The sequence below is a fragment of the Mytilus californianus genome, unplaced genomic scaffold, assembly GCF_021869535.1.
Source record: "Mytilus californianus isolate M0D057914Y unplaced genomic scaffold, xbMytCali1.0.p SCAF_18, whole genome shotgun sequence".
NCBI lineage: Eukaryota > Metazoa > Mollusca > Bivalvia > Mytilida > Mytilidae > Mytilus > Mytilus californianus.
In genome coordinates this window covers 3,126,769-3,152,532 of record NW_026262666.1, presented here as the reverse complement: position 1 = coordinate 3,152,532, position 25,764 = coordinate 3,126,769, and the positions used below count along the sequence as shown (strand labels likewise).

General features: G+C 33.3%; 1 protein-coding gene across 4 annotated transcripts; it reads right to left on the bottom strand.

Moving 5' to 3' along the window:
• Positions 1-298: 298 nt before the first annotated feature.
• Positions 299-25,087, bottom strand: LOC127726570 (ankyrin-1-like). Of its 4 annotated transcripts, XM_052233981.1 has the most exons (6): positions 24,999-25,087; positions 24,702-24,774; positions 20,903-21,182; positions 18,953-19,182; positions 9,785-10,067; positions 299-4,614 (listed from the first exon to the last, which is right to left on the bottom strand). In XM_052233981.1, exons 3-6 carry the CDS (start codon positions 21,114-21,116, stop codon positions 626-628), a joined length of 4,716 nt encoding a protein of 1,571 aa, XP_052089941.1. In that variant the 5' UTR covers positions 21,117-21,182; positions 24,702-24,774; positions 24,999-25,087; the 3' UTR covers positions 299-625. The 4 variants fall into 4 exon arrangements, with proteins under 4 accessions (XP_052089941.1, XP_052089943.1, XP_052089942.1 ...); XM_052233983.1 differs by lacking the exon at positions 24,702-24,774 and having other exon boundaries at positions 24,950-25,087; XM_052233982.1 differs by lacking the exon at positions 24,702-24,774.
• Positions 25,088-25,764: the final 677 nt, after the last annotated feature.

The window sequence follows — 25,764 nt, the reverse complement described above, 5'->3', positions numbered from 1 at the left end:
ACTTTGCAATTCTTTTTCAGACAATTCAGTATGTTGTTGTTTCGTACAGGTAAATGATAGCTACTGAACAACTAAAACAAGTTCGGATCAAATGTCCGTTTCAGTTCAAAATTGGTTCAACAGCTTGTGTAGTAAAGGCTCTAATGTAGTGAAGGCCCTAATGTAATGAAGGCTGTGTTAATAATAAGCTATCAACATAAGGACTCTCCTTTAAGTACACATTTATCAATGTAAGATTTCGGTTTGTAACCCGGATTTGTTTTTCTCTAAATCGATTTATGACTTTTGAACACCGGTATATTACTGTTGCCTTTATTTAGACAGCGCTAGTAACATATGTGGCCATTGTCGTAAGACCACACTTCGTACGTATGAGCCCCTCGTAAAAATATTACTCAAAACAACAATTTTCCAAACAAACATTAAATATAAATACAATATTTTTCTACTTGAACATGTTGAATATTAATCAAAACATTTATCCTAGATATTCAAATTAAAAAAAAAATATCCGTATAATGTCTTAATCACAGATTTGACGTCAGAAAATGCAGTTTGAAACAGTTGTCTCGAATTCTAAATAAATACCGCGTACGACATGAGATTCATTCTAAAAACGTCGAAGTCACTGGGTAAATGTCTGCCTTATTGTTAACATCTGAACTATTTCAGTATGTCCTTTCTCACAAGCAATGCACAGCGGTGACTCTCCAGTGTTTCTACACTTATTAATGTCTGCCTTATTGTTTATCAACATATTAACTACTTCGGTATGTCCTTCTTCACAAGCAATGATCAGCGGTGATTCACCAGAGTCTCTACATTTGTTAATGTCTGCCTTTTTGTTTATCAAAATCTGAACTACTTCAGCATGTCCTTCTTCACAAGCAACGTACAGAGGTGACTGATCAGTATCTTTACACTTGTTAATGTCTGCTTTATTGTTTATTAACATCTGAACTACTGCAGTATGACCTCTTTGACAAGCAATAAACAGAGGGGATTCACCAAAATCTGTGAACCTATCAATGTCTGCTTTATTGTTTATCAATATCTGAACTACTTTAGTATATCCTTTCTCACAAGCGATGTACAGAGGTGATTCTCCAGTATATTTACACATATTAATGTCTGCTTTATTATCTATTAACACCTCAACTACATCGGTATGTCCTTCTTCACAAGCAACGTACAAGGGTGATTCATCAGTACCTCTACAGTAATTTATATCTGCCTTATTGTTAATTAATATTTGAGCTATTTCAGAATGACCTTCCTGACAAGCAATGTACAAAGGCGATACTTCTTCATCATGACACATATAAAGGTATGTCTGAATGTTTTCTAACAACGAATCTACTGCAGTATTTCCTACCCAGCAATTATTATACGGATATGATTGCCCATTATGTTTACATTTGTTAATGTCTACTTTATTGTTTATAAGTATCTGAACTATTTCGATATGTCCTACTGCACAAGCAACGAACAGAGACGATTCACCGGTATCCGTACATTTGTTAATGTCTGCTTTATTGTTAATTAACATCTGAACTACTTCCGCATGTCCTTCTCTACAGGCAATGTACAAAGGTGATTGTCCTTTATTACTACACTTATTAATATCTGCATTATGGTTTACTAGCATCTGTACAATTTCAGTTTGTCCTTTCCAACAAGCAATGAACAGTGGTGGTTCTCCAGTATCTATACACTTGTTAATGTCTGCCTTATTGTTTATTAACAACTGCACAACTTCGGTATGTCCTTTCTGACAAGCAATGTATAGGGGTGATACTTCTGAATTTTCACACTTATTAATGTCTGCCTTATTCTTTATTAACATCTGAACTACTTCAGTATGTCCTTTCCAACAAGCAATGTACAGAGGTGATTCTCCAGCATCTTTACATTTATTAATGTCTGCCTTATTGTGTATTAATATCTGAACTATTTCAGAATGTCCTTCCTGACAAGCAATGTACAGGGGTGATATTTCTGAATCTTCACACTTATTAATGTCTGCCTTATTGTTTATCAAAATCCTAACTAATTCAGTATGTCCTTCTATACAAGCGTTGTACAGAGGTGTTTCTCCAGTATTTCTGCACTTGTTTATGTTTGCCTTATTGTTAATCAACATTTCAGCTATTTCCGTTTCTCCTTTCCAGCAAGCAATGTACAGAGGTGATTGTCCAGTATTCGTGCATCTATTAATGTCTGCATTACTGTTTATTAATTTCCTAACTACTTCAGTATGTCCTTCGAGACAAGAAATGTACAGAGGGGATTCTTCTTCATTACTACACTTATTAATGTCTGCCTTCTTGTTTATTAACATCTGAATTATTTCAGTATGTCCTTTCGCACAAGCAATATACAAAGGAGATATATCTTCATTACAACATTTATTAATAGCTGCTTTATTGTTTAGTATCTTCTTAACTATCTCCGTATGCCCTTCCTGACAGGCAATGTATAAAGGTGAAACTTCTTCATTATTACACTTATCGATATCTGCCGAATGGTTTATTAACTTCTCAACTATCTCATTATGTCCTTCCTGACAAGCAATAAACACAGGTGAATCTTCTTCATTATTACAACTATTGATATCTGCCGCATTGTTTATCAGTAACTCAACTATGTCAGTATTTCCTTTATAACAAGCAATGTAGAGAGGTGATCCGCCATTATCGCTACACGTATTAATGTCTGTCTTATTGTCAATTAACATTTGAACTATTTCCGTATACCCATTACAAGACGCAATGTACAGAGGTGATTGTCCTGTTTCATCACACTTATTAATGTTTGCCTTATTGTTGATTAACTTCTGAACTACTTTAGTATGTCTTTGTTGACAAGAAATATACAAAGGCGATTGTCCAGTATCTTTACATTTATAAATGTCTGCATTATTGTTTATTAACATTTGAACTACTTCAGTTTGTCCATTCTGACATGCAATATACAGAGGTGATCTTTCTTCAATACAGCATTTATTAATGTTTGCTTTATTTTTTATTAATATCTGAACTAATTCAATGTGTCCTTCCTGAGAAGCAATCCAAAGGGGTGATTCCCCGGTATCTATACACTTATTTATGTCTGCCTTATTGCTTATTAACGTCTGAGCTATTTCGGTGTATCCTACCTGACAAGTAATGAAGAGAGGTGACACTTTTTGTTCTTTAACACACTTATTGATATCAGCCTCATGGTTTATTAATATCTGAACTAATTCAGTGTGTCCATCCTGGCAAGCAATGTACAAAGCTGATAATCCATCCTCATTACGACTATGGTTTACATTACTTTTACAATGTTGTAAACACCATTTAACCATATCAATATCTCCATCAAAACAACACATTATCAATGGAGTACTTTTATCATCAATGTCAGATGAATTAGCCAGCTCTTGTTGTTTTGATAATTCTAACCTGTATAGATATCGACGGAATTTTTTTCTGAATGTTTCATTGTCCATATTAGTATTACAGTAGACATCTACTTTTCCCCTCGACCAGTCATTTATCATTCTCTCTAAATATATTTGCTGATCTGTTTCTGGTACAATAATTGTAAAATCGTCATTTTTGCTTCTTTTTTCAAATGAAAATCGTTCTCTTATAAAACGACTTGAAGCATTGTTAATTAAACAATGCATCATAGCATTGCCAAAGTAAAAAGCAAGGAAGTCAAACAGCTTGTCATGAATAGTTTTGAATACTTTACCATCCTTCCTGATATAAGACTGTGTTAATGAATCAAGTTCGTCACGAATAACAATTCGTGATGTTCCTTTGACTACTTTACATGCTTCATATGTGTTCTTTATAGTCGTTGTGATATCTTTATTTACATCTTCCACAAGCCATTTTTCTTCCACATGATTATTAAACATAACACATAAAGCAAGTGCACAGTATTTGCCATGTGCTTCATCTGTCTGTAATTTATCTATCTCCTCCTTGTAAACTGTGAATGGATTCAAAAAGAAATCAACAATACTCAATTTTGTATTTTTGCTGTATAATTGACACAAAAGAGGGAAACAGTCAAACATGTCATAAAATTCACTGATCTTAAATGCGTTTCTTTTCAGATAAAATTCAGCAATAGATTGTTTTTCAGTTTTCGATAAACAGATGTCTTCAGATAGAAGATTACATTCACAGGATTGAAAATATGATAACGATCTCAATTTGTGATCCTTATATACCTGCATTCGACAAGACATGATTAATTTGACTGTCTTCTTTTCTAATAACGATATGATTTTTCCCAACAGATTTTTCCATTTTTCAAACTGCGTTTGATTCAAAGTATATGTTCCACAAAAATCATCAACAACAAACAAAATCTTCTTACTTGGATTGTACCAATTGATAATTTCCTTAGGAGTAGTAACTGGTATGATATCAAAGCCTTCTTTTTGCATGTTTAGTGCAACGTGACGCACCAATGATGATTTTCCTGTACCCGAACTTCCAGTGACAACAATACAGTTCTTTTCTGCCAAACGATTCAAAACACTTTTGCTTCCATTAGTTTCTATAAATATTGAATCAGCTTCTTTCCAAGTTTGTAATTCCTCTTTTACTTGCTCTAAAGATAAAAAAAAAATTTCCCAATACTCTGTTGATATGTTTCGTCACATTGATACCATAAATCCGATTAATATGTCTTCAACATTGTCTGACCAACCTTATTTTTTATTTCCAATTCTAACATTTTAACATTAATGATTTGTTGCCTGGAAAACTGGTAATATCTAAATTAAAAGTTGGGGTCTACCATATCGCCACATGAGTAAATTTTCTGTAACATATATAACATTGGTATATACAAGTAAATTACCGACGAATTAACATATCCACTTTACTCATATTGAATCAAGGGATCATTGAAAATAGGTGATCGAATGATACTGACATTGCAAAGAAACAAATGGATGGATACTCCATATCCTTTGTTTTTCTATTATATTAAAGGAGTTTGTTTCTCGTGCTGAGTGGAGGCCGTAGAAAGTTTCCCCGTGCTTGATATGTATGCTCTTCTGTATTTTTAAAGTTATAGTGTATTTATTCTTGAGATAACTTCTCTTATATGTGTGCCACATCATTCTCTCAAGTTTAGGCCAGTTTGTATACTAAAATTTTAATAAGACGCACACCACCTATTCTTGGACCTCATTCCTATCCACGTTAAATTTTTCACTTCAGAACATTTTATTGAAGCGGGATCAAAATACCTGTATTAATACATTAGACCGTTCTGCACTGGTTACCTGAATTTTGGATACACCAAACCAGGAACTTTATATCTGAGAAACAGGCTACATGTGCCATAAATTTTAAAATTCATTCATACATTTTTGTATCATTCAAAATTATCAGAAAAATTGTGTATTTTACAAGGATTACCAGTACTTCACCTTTCATATGATACTTTAATTACTAAAATATATGCTACATAGTTTAAGATTTACCTTTATGCGTAGGAACTATTTTGTTTTAAATATGTACTACTTTCCAGTATGTTCTTTTCTGACCTCAATGCAACAAATTAATAAAGTCCTATTTTCATAAAGTATAATGTTTGGAACTACAATAAGGTCAAAATATTTGAAGAGACATAACATATTTGTCTAAATACTCTTATGTTACAGTACAATAGGCAGTGATGGAATTTTGGTTATCTTGAAAATCAAAATGATGGAAATATTTATAACATAACATATCAATAATAGTGCCTGTGTCTCACTTTCTTTATTCTGACATATTTATATTTTGCAGAGTTATTACAAAAGATCAGATGTGATCAATGACCAATGAACATATACTAAAGGAACTTATACGTGTATCTTATGATGACTCACAAGTCAAACGTTATCGACTTGTACCCACATTGGATCTAAGGAACTGATCTGTAGACAAATATCAGGAAATCACCAAATACGTTGCAGGATCAACTGACCAATGAAAAACCTCATCAAAGAAATCTGGCTTATAATTCGGTTTGCCTGACGCATTTTGTTGACATAAGACTTATCAGTGACGCTCTGAACAGTGGCGGATCCAGAACTTTTTATAAGGGGGCCCACTGACTGACCTAAAAGGGGGGCCTGCTCCAGTCATGCTTCAGTGATTCCCTATATAATCAACCAAATTGTTCCCACAAAAGGAAGGAGGGTGGCCCGGGTCCCCAAGCCCCCTGGATCCGCCAATGGCTCAAATGAAAATGATTAGTATACCTAATCGAATGTGAAGAGCAGTTAGAACCTAAATTTCGAAAAAGTGTTGACAGAAAACGACCATTGTTATATCTTCCATTAGGATGACCAGTCCTTGTTATTTCAAAAGATTCAAACATTTGTTACCAGGGCGTTTATAAAAATGACCATATCAATAATATTTAATGACAACTATTTTGATTTATACTTATTTCTCTTTTATTCATCATATTTACCTCATTATTGATATAAAATGAAGAATTTACCATATCACAAATCAGAATATTGATCAACTAGTCAAGAATATGCGTCTGGGTAAAGTGACACGTGTACACCTTGTTGCGATTATACAGTCAACATGTATTGCAAATATAACCTACAGAAACGATGAAACTAAACTAAGCACTTAAGCGTGACATTCAATCTTTGTTATCATTTAATCATGAAAATATGGTCAAGGCCAAAACATCAGATCATTGCATAATCATTTGTTTTTGAAAATCTCATTTACATCATTGGTAATTAGAACAGTAATGTCTATATGAGGTAGGTCGAAAATTGTATATTGAATGCAACACCAATTTACAATGTAAATTGAAAGTCAGGTATCTCCATACTCTAAAAGGACTGTTCTCCTGTGAAAGATTGATTCAATACATATTCGATTTTCCGTTAATCTTTTTGTAGCTCATTAACTTTGTAATTTTGATATAAACTATGGTTGTAATTCTATTTCGATCAAATTTAATTTGAAACATAATAAAGATTTTCACATTTGGCACTTACACTGGATTGACACATGGTATAGAAAATCGTTTGCTGTAAGGATAGTATGTTGAACGTTTGGCGTCTTTTCTAGTTTTATTTAGTAATTTTATTGCTCTGTCTCAACTTTTGTATTGTTACATTGCTGTCTCGTTACAATATATACCGTGTTTCCTTTCATTAATATACATGTATACCTATTTGTTGATCGATTTTGTTTGACATTTTACTAGCATGCCTCAAAATAGGGTATTCTGTCTCCATGTGCAATGCAACAGTGAGATATTGAACGAGTGTCTTCTGTTGTTCAACGCTCAAAAATCAATAGAGTTAAGCGATCAATAGCAGTATAATGACAGTCCTTGGTATGTGAAAAAGTATTATTCCAATGTAAGGAAAAATTTAACTTTTTGTATACTGTTCACAAGGTATTGACAGTAAATATATTGGTGTATGTTATTATAATGTTAAATAGTGATAACATTTGAGTACATGTTTAGCAACTATCGACGAACCGTAAAAACCGAGATTACAATAACCTATAAACCTAAATGGTCAATAAGTATTGATTTATTGAATAACAACGGGATACCTCCCAGAGAACATTAAGAAAGTTAGTCATCAATAGTATTAGTTACATAGTGTGGTAGTGACCTAATACTATATATATGGGTCATAAAATTGCATATGGTGAGAGCGAAACAGGAATCCCAATATGGAATCTACTGACCCCATAAATATATCGGACTCTGTGACGAATTTATCTTACCGACTATCTTAACATGTGGTACTTAGATTAGTGACCTATCAAAGTAATCATGTCTTCAATATAGTCTTCAATATTAAAAACCTACTTACATTGGCCTATACAAAAACAAATGCCAAAAATAACAACTTGTAAGCTTTTAATGTGTGTTTTTGCAATTTATTTCAATCGTTCATCAATAATTTCTTCGTCTGTTGAAACCATTCAGATTTTTCTTCTACCCCGTGTTGTTTTTACAAAGGAACGTAACACCACTACTAAACGTGTATTGAAATAAACCACGCCTTCTAACCCCATATAAAATATACACGGTCTCCACGCGGTTGCTTTTACCCAATCATATTCCTAGAAATGTATAGCAGGTAAGATAATGATATTGTATCGGTTCAAATATAGATTATAATTATTGAAGTCATCATTGACAAAAAGATGTTTAAACCGTTTTTAATCTTTTCTATACAATTAAAGGGTTATTGTATGGTTATATGTGAATCCTTTATTATAATAACATAACAATGAAGTTAATTTTAACCATAAAACACAACTTTTCAAATATAAAGATTCACAATGCTCCACTGATAAAAACACAACACACACAAATTTTCATGCTAACGAAGTATTCTAAAATCGTAACGTTATCAGGCAAACAATAGAAACATTAAGACTGTTACATAAACTAAACATGCCTATCATGCTTTTATACACAATCTTCCATATAGCGAAATATGTATAAAATGGCCATTCATAATTTTTTGTTTGCTATTCATCTTTTGTTTTCTATAGTGGCCCTATAAGTTTCCAAAAGAGAGGCGAAAGATAGCTAAGGGACATTCAAACTCATACGTCGATTATAAGCCGACAACGCTATCGCTATAAAAGAGGGGCGAAAGATAACAGAGGAACATTTAAACTCATTAATCGAAAATAAACTGACAACGCAATGGTTAAAAAAGAAAAAAAGACAAACAGACAAATCATTGTCATTTTGCTTAGTTTCTTTTGTTAACTTTTCTGACATCGGACTCGGACTTCTTTTAAACTGAGTTTTACTGTGCGTATTGCTGTGTGTTTGTTTAATCTACATTGGCTAGAGGTATAGGGGGAGGGTTGAGATCTCACAAAACATGTTTAACTCCGCCGCATTTTTGCACCTGTCCCAAGTCGGGAGCCACTGGCCTTTGTTAGTCTTGAATTATTTTTTAAGTATGACGTCTATTTTCACTGAACTAGTACACATTTTTGTTTAGGGGCCGGCTGAAGTCCGCCTCCGGGTGAGGGATTTTCTCTCAGTGTTAGAGACCCATTGGTGGTCTTCGGCTGTTTGTTTTTCTACTCTTTGATCGGGTTGTTGTGTCTTTGACACATTCCCTATTTCCATTCTCAATTTTAAACAATAGTACACAAAACACAACATAGAAAACTAAAGACTAAGCAACACGAACCCCACTTTAAACTTGGGGTGATCTCAGGTGCTCCGAAAGGGTAAGCAGATCCTGCTCCACATGTGGCACCCGTCGTGTTGCTCATGTTAGTACAAACCCGGTAACAAGTCTATTTCGGTAGGTCACTTTTGTGAAAAGGGTTCGGTATTGTAGTTACGACATTAGGAACATATCCGCTATCATCTGTAACAATTTACAAAACGCAAAATAGAAAACTAAAGACTGGGCAATACGAACCTCAAAAAAAAACTGGTTACGCTATCAGACCAAATTTTTCAACATTGTAAGAACAAGAAGGACGAAATTTTAACTTCATTAGATCATTATATTATTTGTAGCAAAAAGATGGAAAAACAATTATGGCAAAATAATATTCTCATGAGAGAGAATATTTAGTAAAAAATCTTAATATAGTTATAACATACACAAACTGCCGTTTTATAATCAAATCAACTAGTAGAAGAAGAGTATGTATTGAATGCAAATAATATGGAAAAGTGAAAAGAATGGAAATTGTACAATAATATAAATGTGTACCCTCCAGTATATCATTCTAGTATTATGATATACCTTTGATGTTCCATGGCATCGGGTCTTTTAATATCTTTATTTCCTCTGTAACTTTTGTGTGTTCAGTCTGTAAAGACGTATAAGAATCTTGCATATTTTTCAGGTTTACTGTCACTTTTGAGTTTTCCATCCCTAAACTGTCCACTGTTTGTCTCAGTTCTTTGATCTCTTCCTGTGATTGTTTAATTTCCAACATAATTTCCTGATTTGACTGATCTAAGATTTTCACCTTTAATTCATGGCACTCTTGGTTCATTGGCACACCACCCAGTCGACTTATAGCCTAAAATCAAATATCTTAAATTATAATGCACATTGGGTCTTTAGGTACAATCATGGCAATTGTTATTGATTGATTGCATTTAAAAATCGTCACAGAAGCTAGGCTCATATATTGGTATGTCAGACTCGCGTGAAAACAAACATTTTGATGGTTAAATCTAACACGAAATGAAGAATCATTAAGAGCCCAAAAATTTAAAAAGATGTACATGTTCATCACTTTTGGAATATTTATGTAAAACTCATATTACAATATTCATCCCCATTCTACTATTTAGTCAGACGTCAGGCGCTACCCTGATATACACTGTCTTTTGTTTTTGTCCTCTGATTTTGTAGTTAACGTATTTTGTCGGGTACTTGATGACCGATAGCGTTTGACGTATTTCGCCGAACAGTTTTATCTTGTTTACTTGATTCTATTCCTGTGTGCTGGTTCATATTCTGGACACCAGTCTTTGTTCCTTTCAAATGGAAATACGGATAACAAAGAACAAATAATGAATCTTCGAATGGAAAAATATTAAATACTAAACTCGTTCAAAGGGTATCTACACGTCTCAATCTTCAAAATCGTTTATCTAAAAATACTACAATCGCTAACATTGTTAATAATAAAAATCGTGGTTACCCTTCTATCGATAAGTGTCTTGCAAAAAAAAGAATGACTTAAATGTCACCGTCTTTCCACCAACAATACGGTAAGGTCCACGTTTAATTGTCGCACATTTTTCTTAAATTTTGAAACTGATATCAATTGAAAACTAACAGTATTTACTCACATGAAACAAACCGGGATGCGGTATTCAGTACGTAGTTGAAACTGGACGCTATTAATCTAAACGCACGCAACAACACCTTTATCGTTTTAAAAGACCCCATAAATTCAAAAGTATCATTTATCAACACTTTCAGAAGCACAATCATCCTATTAAATTTTTAACAGTTCACTCTAGAACGGCTAAAGTGACAACACCAAAAATCAAACTTGATCTGTATTTTGTAGTAATAAGCATTGTGTATAAGTTTCATAACATTTGGTTGAGACAAACTTAAGTTAGAGAACGGAAACGAAAAATTCAGCAATTTTTCCATTTTTAAAGGGTCATAACTCAAGAACGGTTAATGTGACGCCACCAAAATTTAAACCTGATCTGTAAGCATTGTGTATAAGTTTTATAACATTTGGTTGAGGCAAACTAAAGTTAGAGAACGGAAACCAACTTTGGGACGTACGGACGGACGGACGGACGGACATACGTACGGACGGACAAGGGTAAAACTTAATGCCCCTCCGCTACGGTGGGGGCATAATTACAGACAGTCTATCCTCTCGGTCTTAATGATAATATCATGAGAATTGGTATAATATCTAGAACCGATTCTGTTAACATTTTGGATACAGTTTCTAAAACAGTTCGTAAAAACCGTTCTAATGGGCGTAGAATAAATCGCAATCATAGAAAATTTCGTACCAATAATACAAATATTTCGGAACTAATTTCTATTTCACAAAACAACGGTAGACATTATCTATTAACCAAGCTCTGTTCTTTACCTGTTAATAAATTACATCAAATTCTAGAGGATTGCAACACGATTCCATATTGCAGTCCTACCTAAGTATGAAATCGTCCAAATTATAATTGCATATTGTTATTCTAAAATTGAGAATGGAAATGGGGAATGTGTCAAAGAGACAACAACCCGACCATAGAGCAGACAACAACCGAAGGCCACCAATGGGTCTTCAACAGTACGCACAGTAAAACTCAGTTTAAGAGAAGTCCGAGTCCGATGTCAGAATAGGAAACAAAATGACAATAATACATAAATAACAACAGACTACTAGCAGTTACTGACATGCCAGCTCCAGACTTCAATTAAACTGATTGAAAGATTATGTCTTCATCATATGAATATCAGGCACAATCCCTCCTGTTAGGGGTTTAGTATTATACCATCATAAAATATATGAGAGAACATAACCCGTGTCATGCCAACAACTGGTTTTAGAATAAATATGTTTAATTCCGATGCAAAGACCCTATAAGTGAATCAATATTAAAGCCAAAATATGCAATCTTAAATGACCTGACAACAGTATCGTAACTATATCCCTTCTTAATAAGTCTGTTTAAAGGTTTGGTTAGCTTTTGAGGTGAATACTGACATTTTTGTGCTTTGTAAAGAATATTACCATAAAAGATTGAATGTGAAATACCCGAACGTATAAAATTTCTGCATGTTGAGTTATATTTACGAATGATGTCCCTATACCGATGATAAAATTTATTAAATGTTTTGACTAGTTTATGATATCGAAAACCGTGTTGTAATAATTTTTCAGTAATACAAAAATTTCTCTCGCTAAAATCTAATACGTTGTTACATACACGAGCGAATCGTACAAGTTGAGATATATAAACACCATAAGATGGTGACAAGGGAACGTCACCATTCTAAAAATGGATAATTAACGATAGGAAATGAAAAATCATCTCTTTTATCATAAATTTTTGTATTAAGCTTCCCGTTAATGATATAGATATCAAGATCGAGGAAAGGACAGTGGTCATTGTTAGTATTAGCTTTATTTAAAGTAAGTTCAACAGGATAAATTTCTTTAGTATACATACTGAAGTCGTCATTATTGAGAGCCAATATATCATCCAAATATCTAAAAGTATTGTTAAATTTTTGTATCAGATGTTGTTTCGATGGGTCTTTGCCGATTTTAGTCATAAATTGTAACTCATAACAATACAAAAACAGGTCCGCAATAAGTGATGCACAGTTAGTCTCCATTGGAATTCCGATAACTTGACGATATACGGAATCTCCAAAGCGAACAAAAATGTTATCAAGTAAAAATTCAAGGGCAGATATGGTATCAAAGCATGTCCAATTGACATAGTTCTTTTGTTTGTTGCTACTTAAAAATGACCTAAAAGAGTTTGAACATATGTATTCGCATTCCGACTTTTTAAATGCCCATTTAATAAGATGTGTGAATTTTTTCTTAATAATAAAAATATGAGGCAAAGTGGTATATAGGGTAGAAAAATCAAAACTTTGAACAGATTCAAAATCACCAATATATGCATGCAATTTATCAAGTACTTCCAACGAGTTTTTGACACTCCAAAAGTTGTTAATTCCACTATTTTCAAAGGCCTTATTTGAACAATTTATTATCAGGTTTTTGATTGTACAAAGTGTACTAGTAAGTAGAATAGACAATTTAGTAGTGGAACAATGACTTGAAGACGAAATAAATCTATATTTGTAAGGTGATTTGTGTAGCTTCGGAAGCCAGTACATAGTTGGGACTTTCATTGTATTTGGTTCTGCTTGTAAAGAAGTAGCTAATAGTTTATGTTTGTTACAGATATCGTTTTTTGAAAATGAAGTCAGATTGAATGTTGGTGAATTCGTGATTTTCTTTTGCAGAACCTCAATGTAAAATTTACGTCAAACTATAATGATATTATTAGCAGCTTATCAGCCGGGACAAAAATAAATTCCTCGGCTAGTTCTTTTAGTTTATGTTTGATACGAGAAATAGGATTTTTATGGTTGTTGTTAAGAGTAAAATGTTCTTTAAAATGTTGTTTACGTATATCAACTATCTTCATTACTGAATTAAAAAAAGAGTCCAAAGAGTTTTTGTCAGCTTTTTCCCGTTTTATCCATTTCAAACAGTAAGCACGAAGTGAGTCGTGGATGATATTACGACACTCATTCCAATTAATAATTGACGGGGGACGATATTTAGGTCCTTTACTGAGCTAAACTGTTTCCCAAAATTGATCGCCCTGAAGATCACAAAAAACATTTAAATTAATTAAAATCAAATATGTCAATAAAGGTTTTGATTTTGTAAATATTGCCGGTATTTTTAATGGTCATTCTGTTAAAGAACAAATTCTTCCTTTTATTTGTTATGTTTACCAAAAATCTACCCGGAAGTATGTGTTTATTTATAGCGAAGTGTGTAAAGATGTAAATATCAGTGACAATACACCTACGTCATGAAATTGCAGTAATTCCGAATACTTTTATGGCCCTAGTGTTCATGTTATAACAGGAGACCTTAACATCGTTCGTTACCGAGAGTTGAAATCCTTCCACAGTAAAGGACCTAAATATCGTACCCAACAATTATTAATCTGGGATGAGTGTCGTAACATCATCCACGACTGACTTACTCCGTACTTACTGCTCGAAATGGATAAAACGAGAAAAGGCCGAAAAAAAATCCTTAGATCCTTTTTTTATTTCAGTAATGAACATAGTTGATATACGTATACATATACAATATATGTACATTGTCGGAAAATATAACATTTATTTGTATGAGCTTTAGAAACAGGACGAAAAGCGAGGCTCGCCGAGCTTTTCTCCTGTTTCGTAGCGAGTACAAATAAATTTTATATTTTCCGACAATGTACATATATTGTTTTTATCCTGAAATTTACACCCAAAACTTGAAACTTTAGTTGTTAAAATCTAAATCATTGTCTCTAATTATTCAAAGAAATCGACATAGTTTAAACGCGGACCGCGAAGAGGACCCATAAATGAACTGGTACGCAAAAAGAAATATACACATTACCGCTTGCTCAACATGGAAGCGGGGTAACAGGAGACTTTATTTGTACAAGTACAAATAAAGCAAAAATCTATTTGTGGACCTGTTATTTGTACAATAGTTAGCTGATTGCAGGATAAAACATTTTACATATAAATAAAGGCAACAGTAGTATACCGGTGTTCAAAGTTCATAAATCGATTGAGGGAAAACAAATCCGGGTTACAAACTAAAACCGAGGTAAACACATCAACTATAAAAGGAAAACAAACGAACAACAGGAACACTGAAGTGAATAAAAAAAAACATACATAGAAATTAACTATTTGATAACTACTGTCATATTCTTTATTTGGTACAGGACATTCTAAGAAAAAATGGTTAGTTGAACCTGGTTTAATAGCTAGCCAAACCTCACGCTTTATGACAATGTTAAAAAATATCGCTGAAATGACAAAACTACGTAAATAACAACAACCATAATAGCCCTATTTCTCGTATTAAACATAAGCTAAAAGAACTCGCCGAGGAATTTGTTTTTGTCCCGGCTGATAAGGTTGCTAATAATATCATTATTGTTTGACGTAAATTTTAAATTGAGGTTCTGCAAAATGAAATCACGAATTCACCAACATTCCAACTGACTCCATTTTCGGCAAATAAAATCTGTCACAAACATAAACTTTTAGCTACTTAGTACCTCTTTACAAGAACCAAATACAATGAACGTTCCAACTATGTACTGGCTTCCAAAGCTGCACAAAACTCCTTACAAATATAGATTTATTTCGTCTTTAAGCCATTGTTCCACTACTTAACTATCTTTTCCTCCAAACTAGTATACTTGGTACAATCAAAACCCTGGTACTAAATTGTTCAAATAAGGCCTTTGAAAATAGTGGAATTAATTACTTTTGGAATGTCAAAAATTCGTTGGAAGTACTTGATAAATTGCATGCTTAAATTTTATAATTTCGAATCTGTTCAAAGTTTTGATTTTCTACCCTATATACCACTTTGCCTCATAATCTTATGAAGAAAACATTCACACACCTCATTAAATGGGCATTTAAAAATCAAAATGCGAATATATATGTTCAAACTCTTTTAGGTCATTTTTTAGTAACATCAAACAAAAGAACTATGTCAATTGGACCTACTTTGATACTATAACTACCCTTGACATTTTACTAGATAACATTTTTGTTCGCTATGGAGATTCCGTATATCGTCAAGTTATCCGAATTCTAATGGGGACTAACTGTGCAAAACTTATTGCGGACCTTTTTCTGTATTGTTATGAGTTACAATTTATGACTAAAATCAGCAAAGACCCATCGAAACAACCTCTGATACAAATTTTTTTTTTTTTTTAGATATTTGGATGATATATTGGCTCGCAATAATGACGACTTCAGTATGTACACTAAAGATAATTATACTGCCGAAATGACTTTACATAAAGCTAATACTAACAATGAACACTGCCCTTTCCTGGATCTTGATATTTAACTCTAACGGAAGCTTAATACCAAAATCTATGATAAAAGAGATGATTTTTCATTTCCTATTGTTAATTATCCATTTTTAGATGGTGACGTTCCCTTGTCACCATCTTATGGTGTTTATATATCTCAACTTGTTCGATTCGCTCGTGTATGTAACAACGTATTTGTTTTTATCGAAAGAAATTTCTGTATTATTGAAAAATTATGACAACAGGGTTTTCGATATCACAAACTAGTCAAAACATTTACTAAATTTTATCATCAGTACAAGGACATCATTCGTAAATATCAATCAACGTGCAAACGTCTTATACGTTCAGGTATTTCACATCCAATATTTTATGGTAATATTCTTTACAAAGCACAAAAATGTCGGCATTCATCTCAAAAGCTAACCAAACCTTTAAACAGACTTATTCGGAAAGGATATAGTTAAGATACTGTTGTCAGGTCATTAAGGATTGCATATTTTGGTATTAATATTGATTCACTCATATGGTCTTTTCATCGGAAATAAACACATTTATTTTAAAACCAGTTGTTGGCATGATACGGGTTATGTTCTTCTCATATGTTTTATGATGGTATGATACTAAACCCTCAACGGGAGGGATTGTACTTGATTTTCATATGATGAAGACATAATCTTTCAATCAGTTTAATTGAGGTTTGGAGCTGGTATGTCAGTTACTGCTAGTAGTCCTTTGTTCATTTATGTATCATTGTCATTTTGCTTATTTTCTTTTGTTACCTATTCTGACATCGGACTCGGACTTCTATTAAACTGAGTTTTACTGTGCGTATTGCTATGTGTTTCTTTTTTCTACATTGACTAGAGGTATAGGAGGAGGGTTGAGATCTCACAAAACATGTTTAACCCCGCCGCATTTTTGCGCCTGTCCCAAGTCAGGAGCCTTTGGCCTTTGCTAGTCTTGTATTTTTTTTAATTTAAGTTTATTTATATGTTTTGGAGTTTAGTGTGACGTCCATTTTCACGGAACTAGCACACAATTTTATTTAGGGGCCCGCTGAGGACTACCTCCGGGTGTGGGATTTTCTCGCTGCATTGAAGACCCATTGGTGGCCCTCGGCTGTTGTCTGCTCTTTGGTCGGGTTGTTGTCTCTTTGACATATTCCCCATTTCCATTCTCAATTTTATTCTCTTATATTTTATGATGGTAGGATACTAAACCCCTAACGGGAGGGGTTGTGCTTGATTTTCATATCATGAAAACATAATCTTTCAATCAGTTTAACTGAGGTCTGGAATTGGGATGTCAGTAACTGCTAGTAGTCCTTTGTTAATTTATGTATCATTGTCTTTTTGCTTAATTTTAGTTCATTTATTTTTTTTGGAGTTTAGTATGACTTCCATTTTCACTGAACCGATACACATTTATATCTAAGGGCCAGCTGAGGCCCGCCTCCGGGTGCGGGATTTTCTCGCTGCGTTGAAAAATATCGCTGAAATGACAAAACTACGTAAATAACAACAACCATAATAGCCCTATTTCTCGTATTAAACATAAGCTAAAAGAACTCGCCGAGGAATTTGTTTTTGTCCCGGCTGATAAGGAATGTTGGAATTCTGCTCTATGGTCTGTTTTTTGTCTCTTTGCCATATTCCCCATTTCCATTTTCAATTTTATAATACAGCTAAGACCAAATATGCCTATGGGAAAACAAACTAGAGTTTTCGAACAATTGAAAAAAAAACTGTTTATAGCTTTACTAAAGTAAAAAGAGTGATTTAGCTAAAAGTCTGGTATACCTTCTTATAAACTCATCATAGTTACCAGGCTTAAAAGTGTGTTTGCCAGATACAAGTTACTTTTACAATAGACCCATCAGTGACTCTCCAATCAAGGAAATTAAAAAAAATAAAATAAAAAGTTGAAGGGTATTGAGTACCAAAAATTCCGAAAGGTTTTACCAAATACTGCAAAGATTATCTATACCTTGGGTACAAAATCCTAAGTTATTCAAAAAAGTCATGTACATTTAGTCTGTTTGTGAATACTTAATCCGGGTATAATCCGACCTTAATAAGTTTATCAAACGGAAGGTTATAATAGCATTCTTTGTACAAATGTTACTGCACCTGATGCGCATTTTACCATAAATTTCACTGCACCTCTCGAGGCGAAAATATTTTAAAGTCCAAATTTTAATACAAACGCTAAAAAGGTAATACGACCAAAAAATAACCAAAAAGGAAACCAATTCGGAAAGCAATCAGAGCTTTGCATGAAGGAGATACATTCCTTTATTTGGTTTGACTTTCCCTAGGCCTAATGCAGGTATATTCAGAAACGATACCAAATTTTATCAAGTGTTAATTTCTAATCGGTCAATTTTATATTTTTTAACATTGTCATGAAGCGGGAGGTTTGGCATGCCATGATACCAGGTTCAACCCACCATTTTTTTTTAAAATGTCCTGTACCAAGTCAGGAATATGGCAATATTAATACTGGCATGCATTTTATTTTGCGACAGAGAAAATATATATACAGTCTATCAGTCTTTCGTGATTCCACATCTTAAATATATAATATCAAGTTAGTTAAAAAAAGTCTTGGTTACTTGAGAACTGTTAGATAGATAGGAATCGAAGTTTGAAATGGTACGCGTATCTTTCCTAGAAGGTGACAAAATAAAAATAATCATCCGTTTAGAATATAAAAAAGTGAGAACCTAATTTTGCCGTGAATTGACCAATTGCCAGGCATAATTGAATAAGAAAATATATGTAATGTATGTATTTATTATTAACAAACTTACGTCTGATATCTCTCTCCATGCTGTATTGAAATAAGCAGTGTCTATTGTTTTACTATCATGATGAGCTAGTATATTTCTATACCACTTTATTCTTGCAAGATCAGGACCTGGAGTTGTTTCTATAGACAGCGGTAGACTGTCAAATCCATTGATTGGAGGAATAATAGATGTCAAATTTCTGATCAAACAAATCATTAAGGTGACATCAAAAGATTTGGAATCAGGAACGCCTGTAGTATAAAAGTGTGAAACGTCATCAATGAAAAAAAGTATTACTAGTAAACAGTTTGTTCTAAGTCGACTGGTATAACGATCGCTTTATAGATGACGTCAAGTCATTGAATGATTGAAATTTTGGTGACAGCTTTGCCTATATGTGTTTGAATGAACTTGCAATAAAGGATACCACAGATAAAGTTAAATCTTCTTTATATTTTGACTTACATCTAGAAATTGACAATGAGGGTCGGTTGATAAATAAACTTGACGACAGAAAATATAATGATTGCAATTTTCCAATTGCGGTCTTTTAATTTATGTGAAGTAATAATCAATCTGCATAAATAATACAGCCAAGTTGGCTAGTATGACGCATCTGACAATGTAACGCAGTGGATATATTTTGTTCCAAATAAAATATTTGGAATAAAACACTTATTTTTCTTATCAGTAAGGTGGAAAACAAACCCTGTGATCAGTTTTATTCGTTATGTCACTTTCGGGAATAAGAGGACGGGATTGTGATAACGACAACTGGAATATATCCGTCATCATCTGTGAAACAATTATTCCATACGGTCAACTAACTCTTGATGACAAGAACATTCACAAATTAATCGGGAGCGCCAAATCAGCATAGCATCTGATTTTGAATAATAAAAAAAAGGGGATAAGTAACCTTCCAATTGATTTTTTATTTTTGTATACTGATTTACAAAAATGAATATAAGATTTGAAACATGAAGTATTTATCCTGTTTTAACTCTGAAAACATTATGAGTCGAGTGATTCTATTATCAAGTACAATTATCCACACATATCCGCTACATTAAGCGGCACCATTGTGTATATTACCCAGGTGACGAGATATTCCATTGCTTGTGTTCCCTGTCGTAGGAGGCTAACTGATTAAAAGGAAGCTCTTGCCAATTATTGCTTTTCATTTATTCATATCTTGTCCCTATAGCATCTAGTGTTATTTCTTTATCTTGAGCTTCATTTTTGCAACAAAAAGGCACATTTTATTATAGCCGTCATCAGAATACTTTTTTTCCTTTTAAAAGGCATCTTTTTGACGTTATTAGATATAAGAAGATGTGGTATGAGTGCCAATGAGACAACTTTCTCAATCCATTTCACAATTTGTAAAAAGTAAACCATTATAGGGGGCAAAGTACGGCCTTCAACACGGAGCCTTGGCTCACACCGAACAGCAAGCTATATTAAAGGGTCCCAAAAATGACTAGTGAAAACCATTAACTATATACTCAACCAACTATTACCTTGAACCTTTAGCCGAAACGAGAACTTATACCTACACCATGTACACATATGTGATTTTACTCTCCAAGAGTTCAAGAAATCGCATTATTTGGTCCTCTCACTATGCTTCGTAAAAAATGAACATAAAAATTCGTAATTAACAATAGTTGAAATCTCCTAAAAAATGGAATAGAATCATTCATCGACAGATTTGCCTACAGAATTACCATGCTGGAGCACCTGGAATAACTCCAGATTTTTAATGGTTTCGTGTTGCTCTATTAAATATATGTTTGTGGCTTTTTGTTGACAGTTGTTTGTCTTTTAGTTTTTTTGTTTTTTTTTTTGGCCCTAGCACTACTATTTCATTCCAAGTTCTAAGATATTCGATACAAAATCATTACCTACTTTTTTAAACGATCTAAACAAAATTAAAATATGCGATTATCTTTATCTAAAAAAGCATACCATGTCCGGGATTCAACAGATTCGTCTGAGCCTGGTTCAAGATTCTCTTTAAATACAAGTCACGAAGAGTTTTGTGATTTGTTTTCAACGTCGCTGGCAAAAAGGGCGGTGGAAATTGTACGTCAAAGAAAGAACGGACCGCTCTTGGTGACACTCCTTTCAATAACAAAGCTAATCGGACATAATTCTCTTCTTCCTCGGAAAGGGATGCCATATTTTGATAATATTTCTGTTGTTAAATAGAAAACTATTTCGTTCTTACATGTTTGTCGGTGGTTTCCTGAAAAGAATATAAATATTTATCTAAATTGATCCTCTTTTTTCGTCCCTCTTTTGAGAGAAATGTAAAAAGTGAAAACCCAGTACTCTTCATGTTACTAACAAAACTAACAAGAACCGTCTTGAATACAAGTAAAAAATCAACCTGATACAAAACAAGCTCCATCTTATATCTAGCATGTAGTTTAAATCTAATTTTTACGGCAAATCACAGACGCATAGTATTGATAAGACTGCAACTGGAGAAAGAAAGTATGACAGATAGTTGCAGAATGATTCCTTACAACATGCCATCTACGGTTCCTTCAAAAATATTTACCACGGTTTTCCACAGACAGAGATCGGGGTTAACGAAGCATCGGATTTAATATTTGTATTCCAACTGGCATGTTTGCGTATTAGTACGTCCTATACAGACAGAAAGGGTATCCCTTCAGAATCGATTTTGGAGAATTAAGGTGGCAACATTTGTATATCCAATTCAACCCTGAGGAAAATCTGAATAGGCTGAACATTCATTTGAACACGAACTAAAAGGTACCTCCACATGCTCTAGGAATACAATTATATACAAGTTTTCAATAAATTTGATACATACCATAAAAATTATCCATTTATTTATACGCACACACTCATGTATTCTTCTAATTCTTCAAAATTCCGAAGTGTTAAGACTAAAATAATTCCTTTACTTCCAAGGACCAATTTAAGTCCCAGGTCATCAGGCTATTAAATATTTAAATGATAGTCCAACGTTTTTACTAGAAAAGCAATTCACTTTAAAAGCTAACAAGACCAATACTGAACCTTGACCTGCGTCGTTCCAAGTAATTGATTGAGGTAACATGTATACCGGAGCATAACTGATCATTCCCAAACCAAATATTGAAATCATGAACTTCAATAGAGGCCAAAATAAGTTTGACGAAAATTTTCCTTGTACAATGAGTGTTGTAAAATTTCAAACTATCGGCAAACAGGAAGTGGCTACACAGCAGATGTAAAAATTGCTTACTCACTTCAATTCGACATGATCAGGCTGCAGACCAAATATTAAATCTTTCCCTTTCATGAAAGTCAAGAAAATGCTGACGAAAGTTTTCCTTAAACAATGAGTGGTGTAAAAAACTATCGGCAAACATGAAGCGGCTACACCGCAGCATGATGTTAAAATTGCTAACTCGCTACAACTCAACATTATAAGCTGCACATTAAATATTAAATTATTCCAAGAAAACTTTGACGAAAGTTTTCGTTCGTTCGGACGGACAGAATAACGGAAGGCCGTACGGAAAGACGGACGAACGGACGGAGTTGAGCGGTAACTATACCTGCTTCTGCCTTTAATGACGCAGGTAAAAATCGGTACGAACCATTTTTACTATTTGTATTTATTTAGACAGAGCGTATTTAAATAACATTTTAATATTGCATATTCTACATATTTTGTACAATATAATTTTTACAATTATCTCCTATTACCATTTTAACATTGTACTCGCAGCTTTGTTTGACAAAGATGCAGAGAAGATAACTTGCATAACTAGGATCAAGTATATGACCACATCACACTGGAAGCCTTTAATGTAAACTATGCTAATGTCAAGCAACATTGAAAAACACAATTTGAAATTAATATATATAATACTGTGTGTTTTGTGGTTGCAAGATAAGCTCATAACTCGGGCAGATCGAAGAATTGGTTCAACTTTTACTGATTTGTGGTCTTAGTTGCGAAAAAATCCTGATCTTCGTCGTGTGGTTCGTTTGATCACAGTTCTTCATTGGTCAAAATTCAATTAATTAAAATAAAACGTCAAACGCTCTTACTTTCCTTTGAATTTCCTGTTTTGACGTTACGCAAAAAGGCGACCATTTTTAATGACTTCACATAGAAAGAATACATCTTTTTCAGATATTTTGACAGATCTCTGGAAAAGGAATATTACGTTTTTCAACATATCTTTTATAAATCATTAGAGAAAAATATTCGACCACCAAAACTCGTGCAAAACGATATTTTGTCACTCTCGACTGTTTGATTTTAAATATCTATAAACTGTTAGCGTGTTACCTAATTATTCCTACATAACTTGTTTCGTGATAACATTCTTCGTTCTGTATCACTATGTACATGTAAATTGCAAAATCGTATTTAGATTTTGGAAAACAATTTGTTTGAAATATGTGACGACGTCTGACAAAAAGATCCCAGTTGATGTAAAAAGTTAAATCACAAAAATACTGAACTCCGAGGAAAATTCAAAACGGAAAGTCCCTAATCAAATGGCAAAATCAAAAGCACAAACACATCAAACGAATGGACAACAACTGCCATATTCCTGACTTGGTACAGGCATTTTCTTATGTAGAAAATGGTGGATTGAACCTGGTTTTATTAGGCTAAACCTCTCACTTGTATGACAGTCGCATAAAATTCCAAAAATCAAAAAACGTAATTTTGACTATGACGTTGCAAAGTTGACTTCGACGAACACCTGCAAAATATTTGTTCGCTGCTTAAAAACAATATTATTTCACTAATTATATCACATGTACAGCTTACCTTGTATGCGTATTTCGAAATTGTCCTTATATATCGAAGTCCGCAATATTCATTTTAACCCGATTTCGTATTTTAGCCTGTTTACATTATATAAGTTACTTCCCTTACCGAAAACGAAAGTTGACAAAGTGAAAGAGTCTCCAGCTAGTTTTGTTTGATTTTGCTTAAGTATACCATCGGAACTAACAGATAAACAGGATGAGAGTTTATTGAGGAGCTACGGATTGTTGAAGAATTATATTTTACCCAGATAGAAAGTTCTCAACGTGATAATCTAAACGATGATGTTGGCGCTGTTTAATTAACATGTGAATCTGGTGAATCCGAGTCTATGCAGGATGATCATTTTATACAAATAAATGAAGAAAATCGGGAATGTATGAAACATATATGCCACAAATGATTTACTTGATAACTACAGTACACATGAACATGTTCAGCTAGCAACAGAATAAAGGAACTAATGCTCTTCCAGTAAATAAAATCATACCAAACTCCCAGGTGACAGCCAAGATACAGGTAATTATATTGAATAATTAATTGAAATCAGATTAAATCACATGAAAATTCAAATTGCAAATTTGAATATTAACATTTTCTGTTAATATTTATCTTGTTTATCATGTTTATAAAATAAAATAGTTAAGTAAAATCAAAAAATTTCAACAAAGGCTGTATACCCCTCTAAACAGCTAAAGTAAATGAAATTGTGACTGACAAAGGAGGGACGAAAGATACCAGAGGGACAGTCAAACTCATAGATTGAAAACAAACTGACAACGCCATGGCCAAAAATAAAAAGACAAGCAGACAAATAATAGTACAGATGACACAACATAGAAAACTAAAGACTAAGCAACACGAACCCAAAAAAAACTGGGGGTGACAACTGTGCTGGGCGGACCAGTAGGTATAACCAAGTGACTGAATCGCAATCTCGGTGATTATAAGTACCAAAAAACTTGTTTTGAAGATTGTTATTTCAATATTCCACCAGAATGGTTACATTAGTCAGTGTATTGGTAAACTGCAATAAAACAAAAAGCAATACTTACAATGTGTATGAAACGAACATATGAAGTTTAAATGCAAATATTATGTAAATCAATCAAATGAAAACAAATGTAGAATTTACAGTTCAAATCTCGGATAAAAATAACTTACAGTTCGTATGCATTTAATAAATCACTTATCCAAATTACCTGATTTAAACAATTAAATTATCACAGTTTATGAATAAATCAAACGTACTTGACAGTGATAAGTCTCGATTTCCTCAGAAAATTAAATGTCGTCCATGTAGCTTGTGTTAAAATATTGGAGCAGACGGTGTTACAGAAATAAAGGTGGCACGGTAGTATTTCCTGGCCCATAAGGGATAATGATAGCCTTTTTAGGATTTTCACCACTTTCTAGCACTGCGAAAAATTCTACATACACAGTTAACTGAAGTACTTTCATTATACTAATCAGAAATAAATTTGAATATGTATCATGACCGTTTACTTTTTTTGCTATTTTTAAAAACCTAAGGCCACTAGTGCTTTTAGGTCTTTTATCATGCAGTGAATACAAAATTTAAAAAAAATCTCAAAAATTCATTTTCACCTGTTTGTAAAATTATTTCATATTTTTCTACACCTGATTCATCCCTCAGTTTGGGAAAGTATGTTCAGTTGATACTGTATTTTTAGTCCAATCACACTGTTCAGATACATTGACCTAAGTAGGGTACACAAAAGAGCAACCTAAATTCTGGAATGCAAATACTACCGTGCTACCTTAACCAAGACATTACAAACTTGAAATCTGTCATGACACCTATGATGCATAGACTTCTTACTAGGAAACATATTACAATAAAGAATACTAGTCTTCACTTATTTCTTACCAAAAAAAAAAATAAAAAGTATACCCCTACCCCAGCTGGCAGATTTTCACTTTTTTTCATCTGAACATTTTTACTTAAGGAGTGAACAAAACCCAAATATATGTTGTTTCAAATCAACACAGAAGT

Coding starts and splice junctions, on each gene's coding strand:
- LOC127726570 (XM_052233983.1), bottom strand. CDS start 21,116: ATGGCATCCCTTTCCGAGGAAGAAGAGAATTATGTCCGATTAGCTTTG. Junction 10,068..18,952: donor CATGGAGAGAGATATCAGAC/GTAAGTTTGTTA, acceptor ATTTGATTTTAG/GCTATAAGTCGACTGGGTGG. Junction 4,615..9,784: donor GATGCCATGGAACATCAAAG/GTATATCATAAT, acceptor TTTTATCTTTAG/AGCAAGTAAAAGAGGAATTA.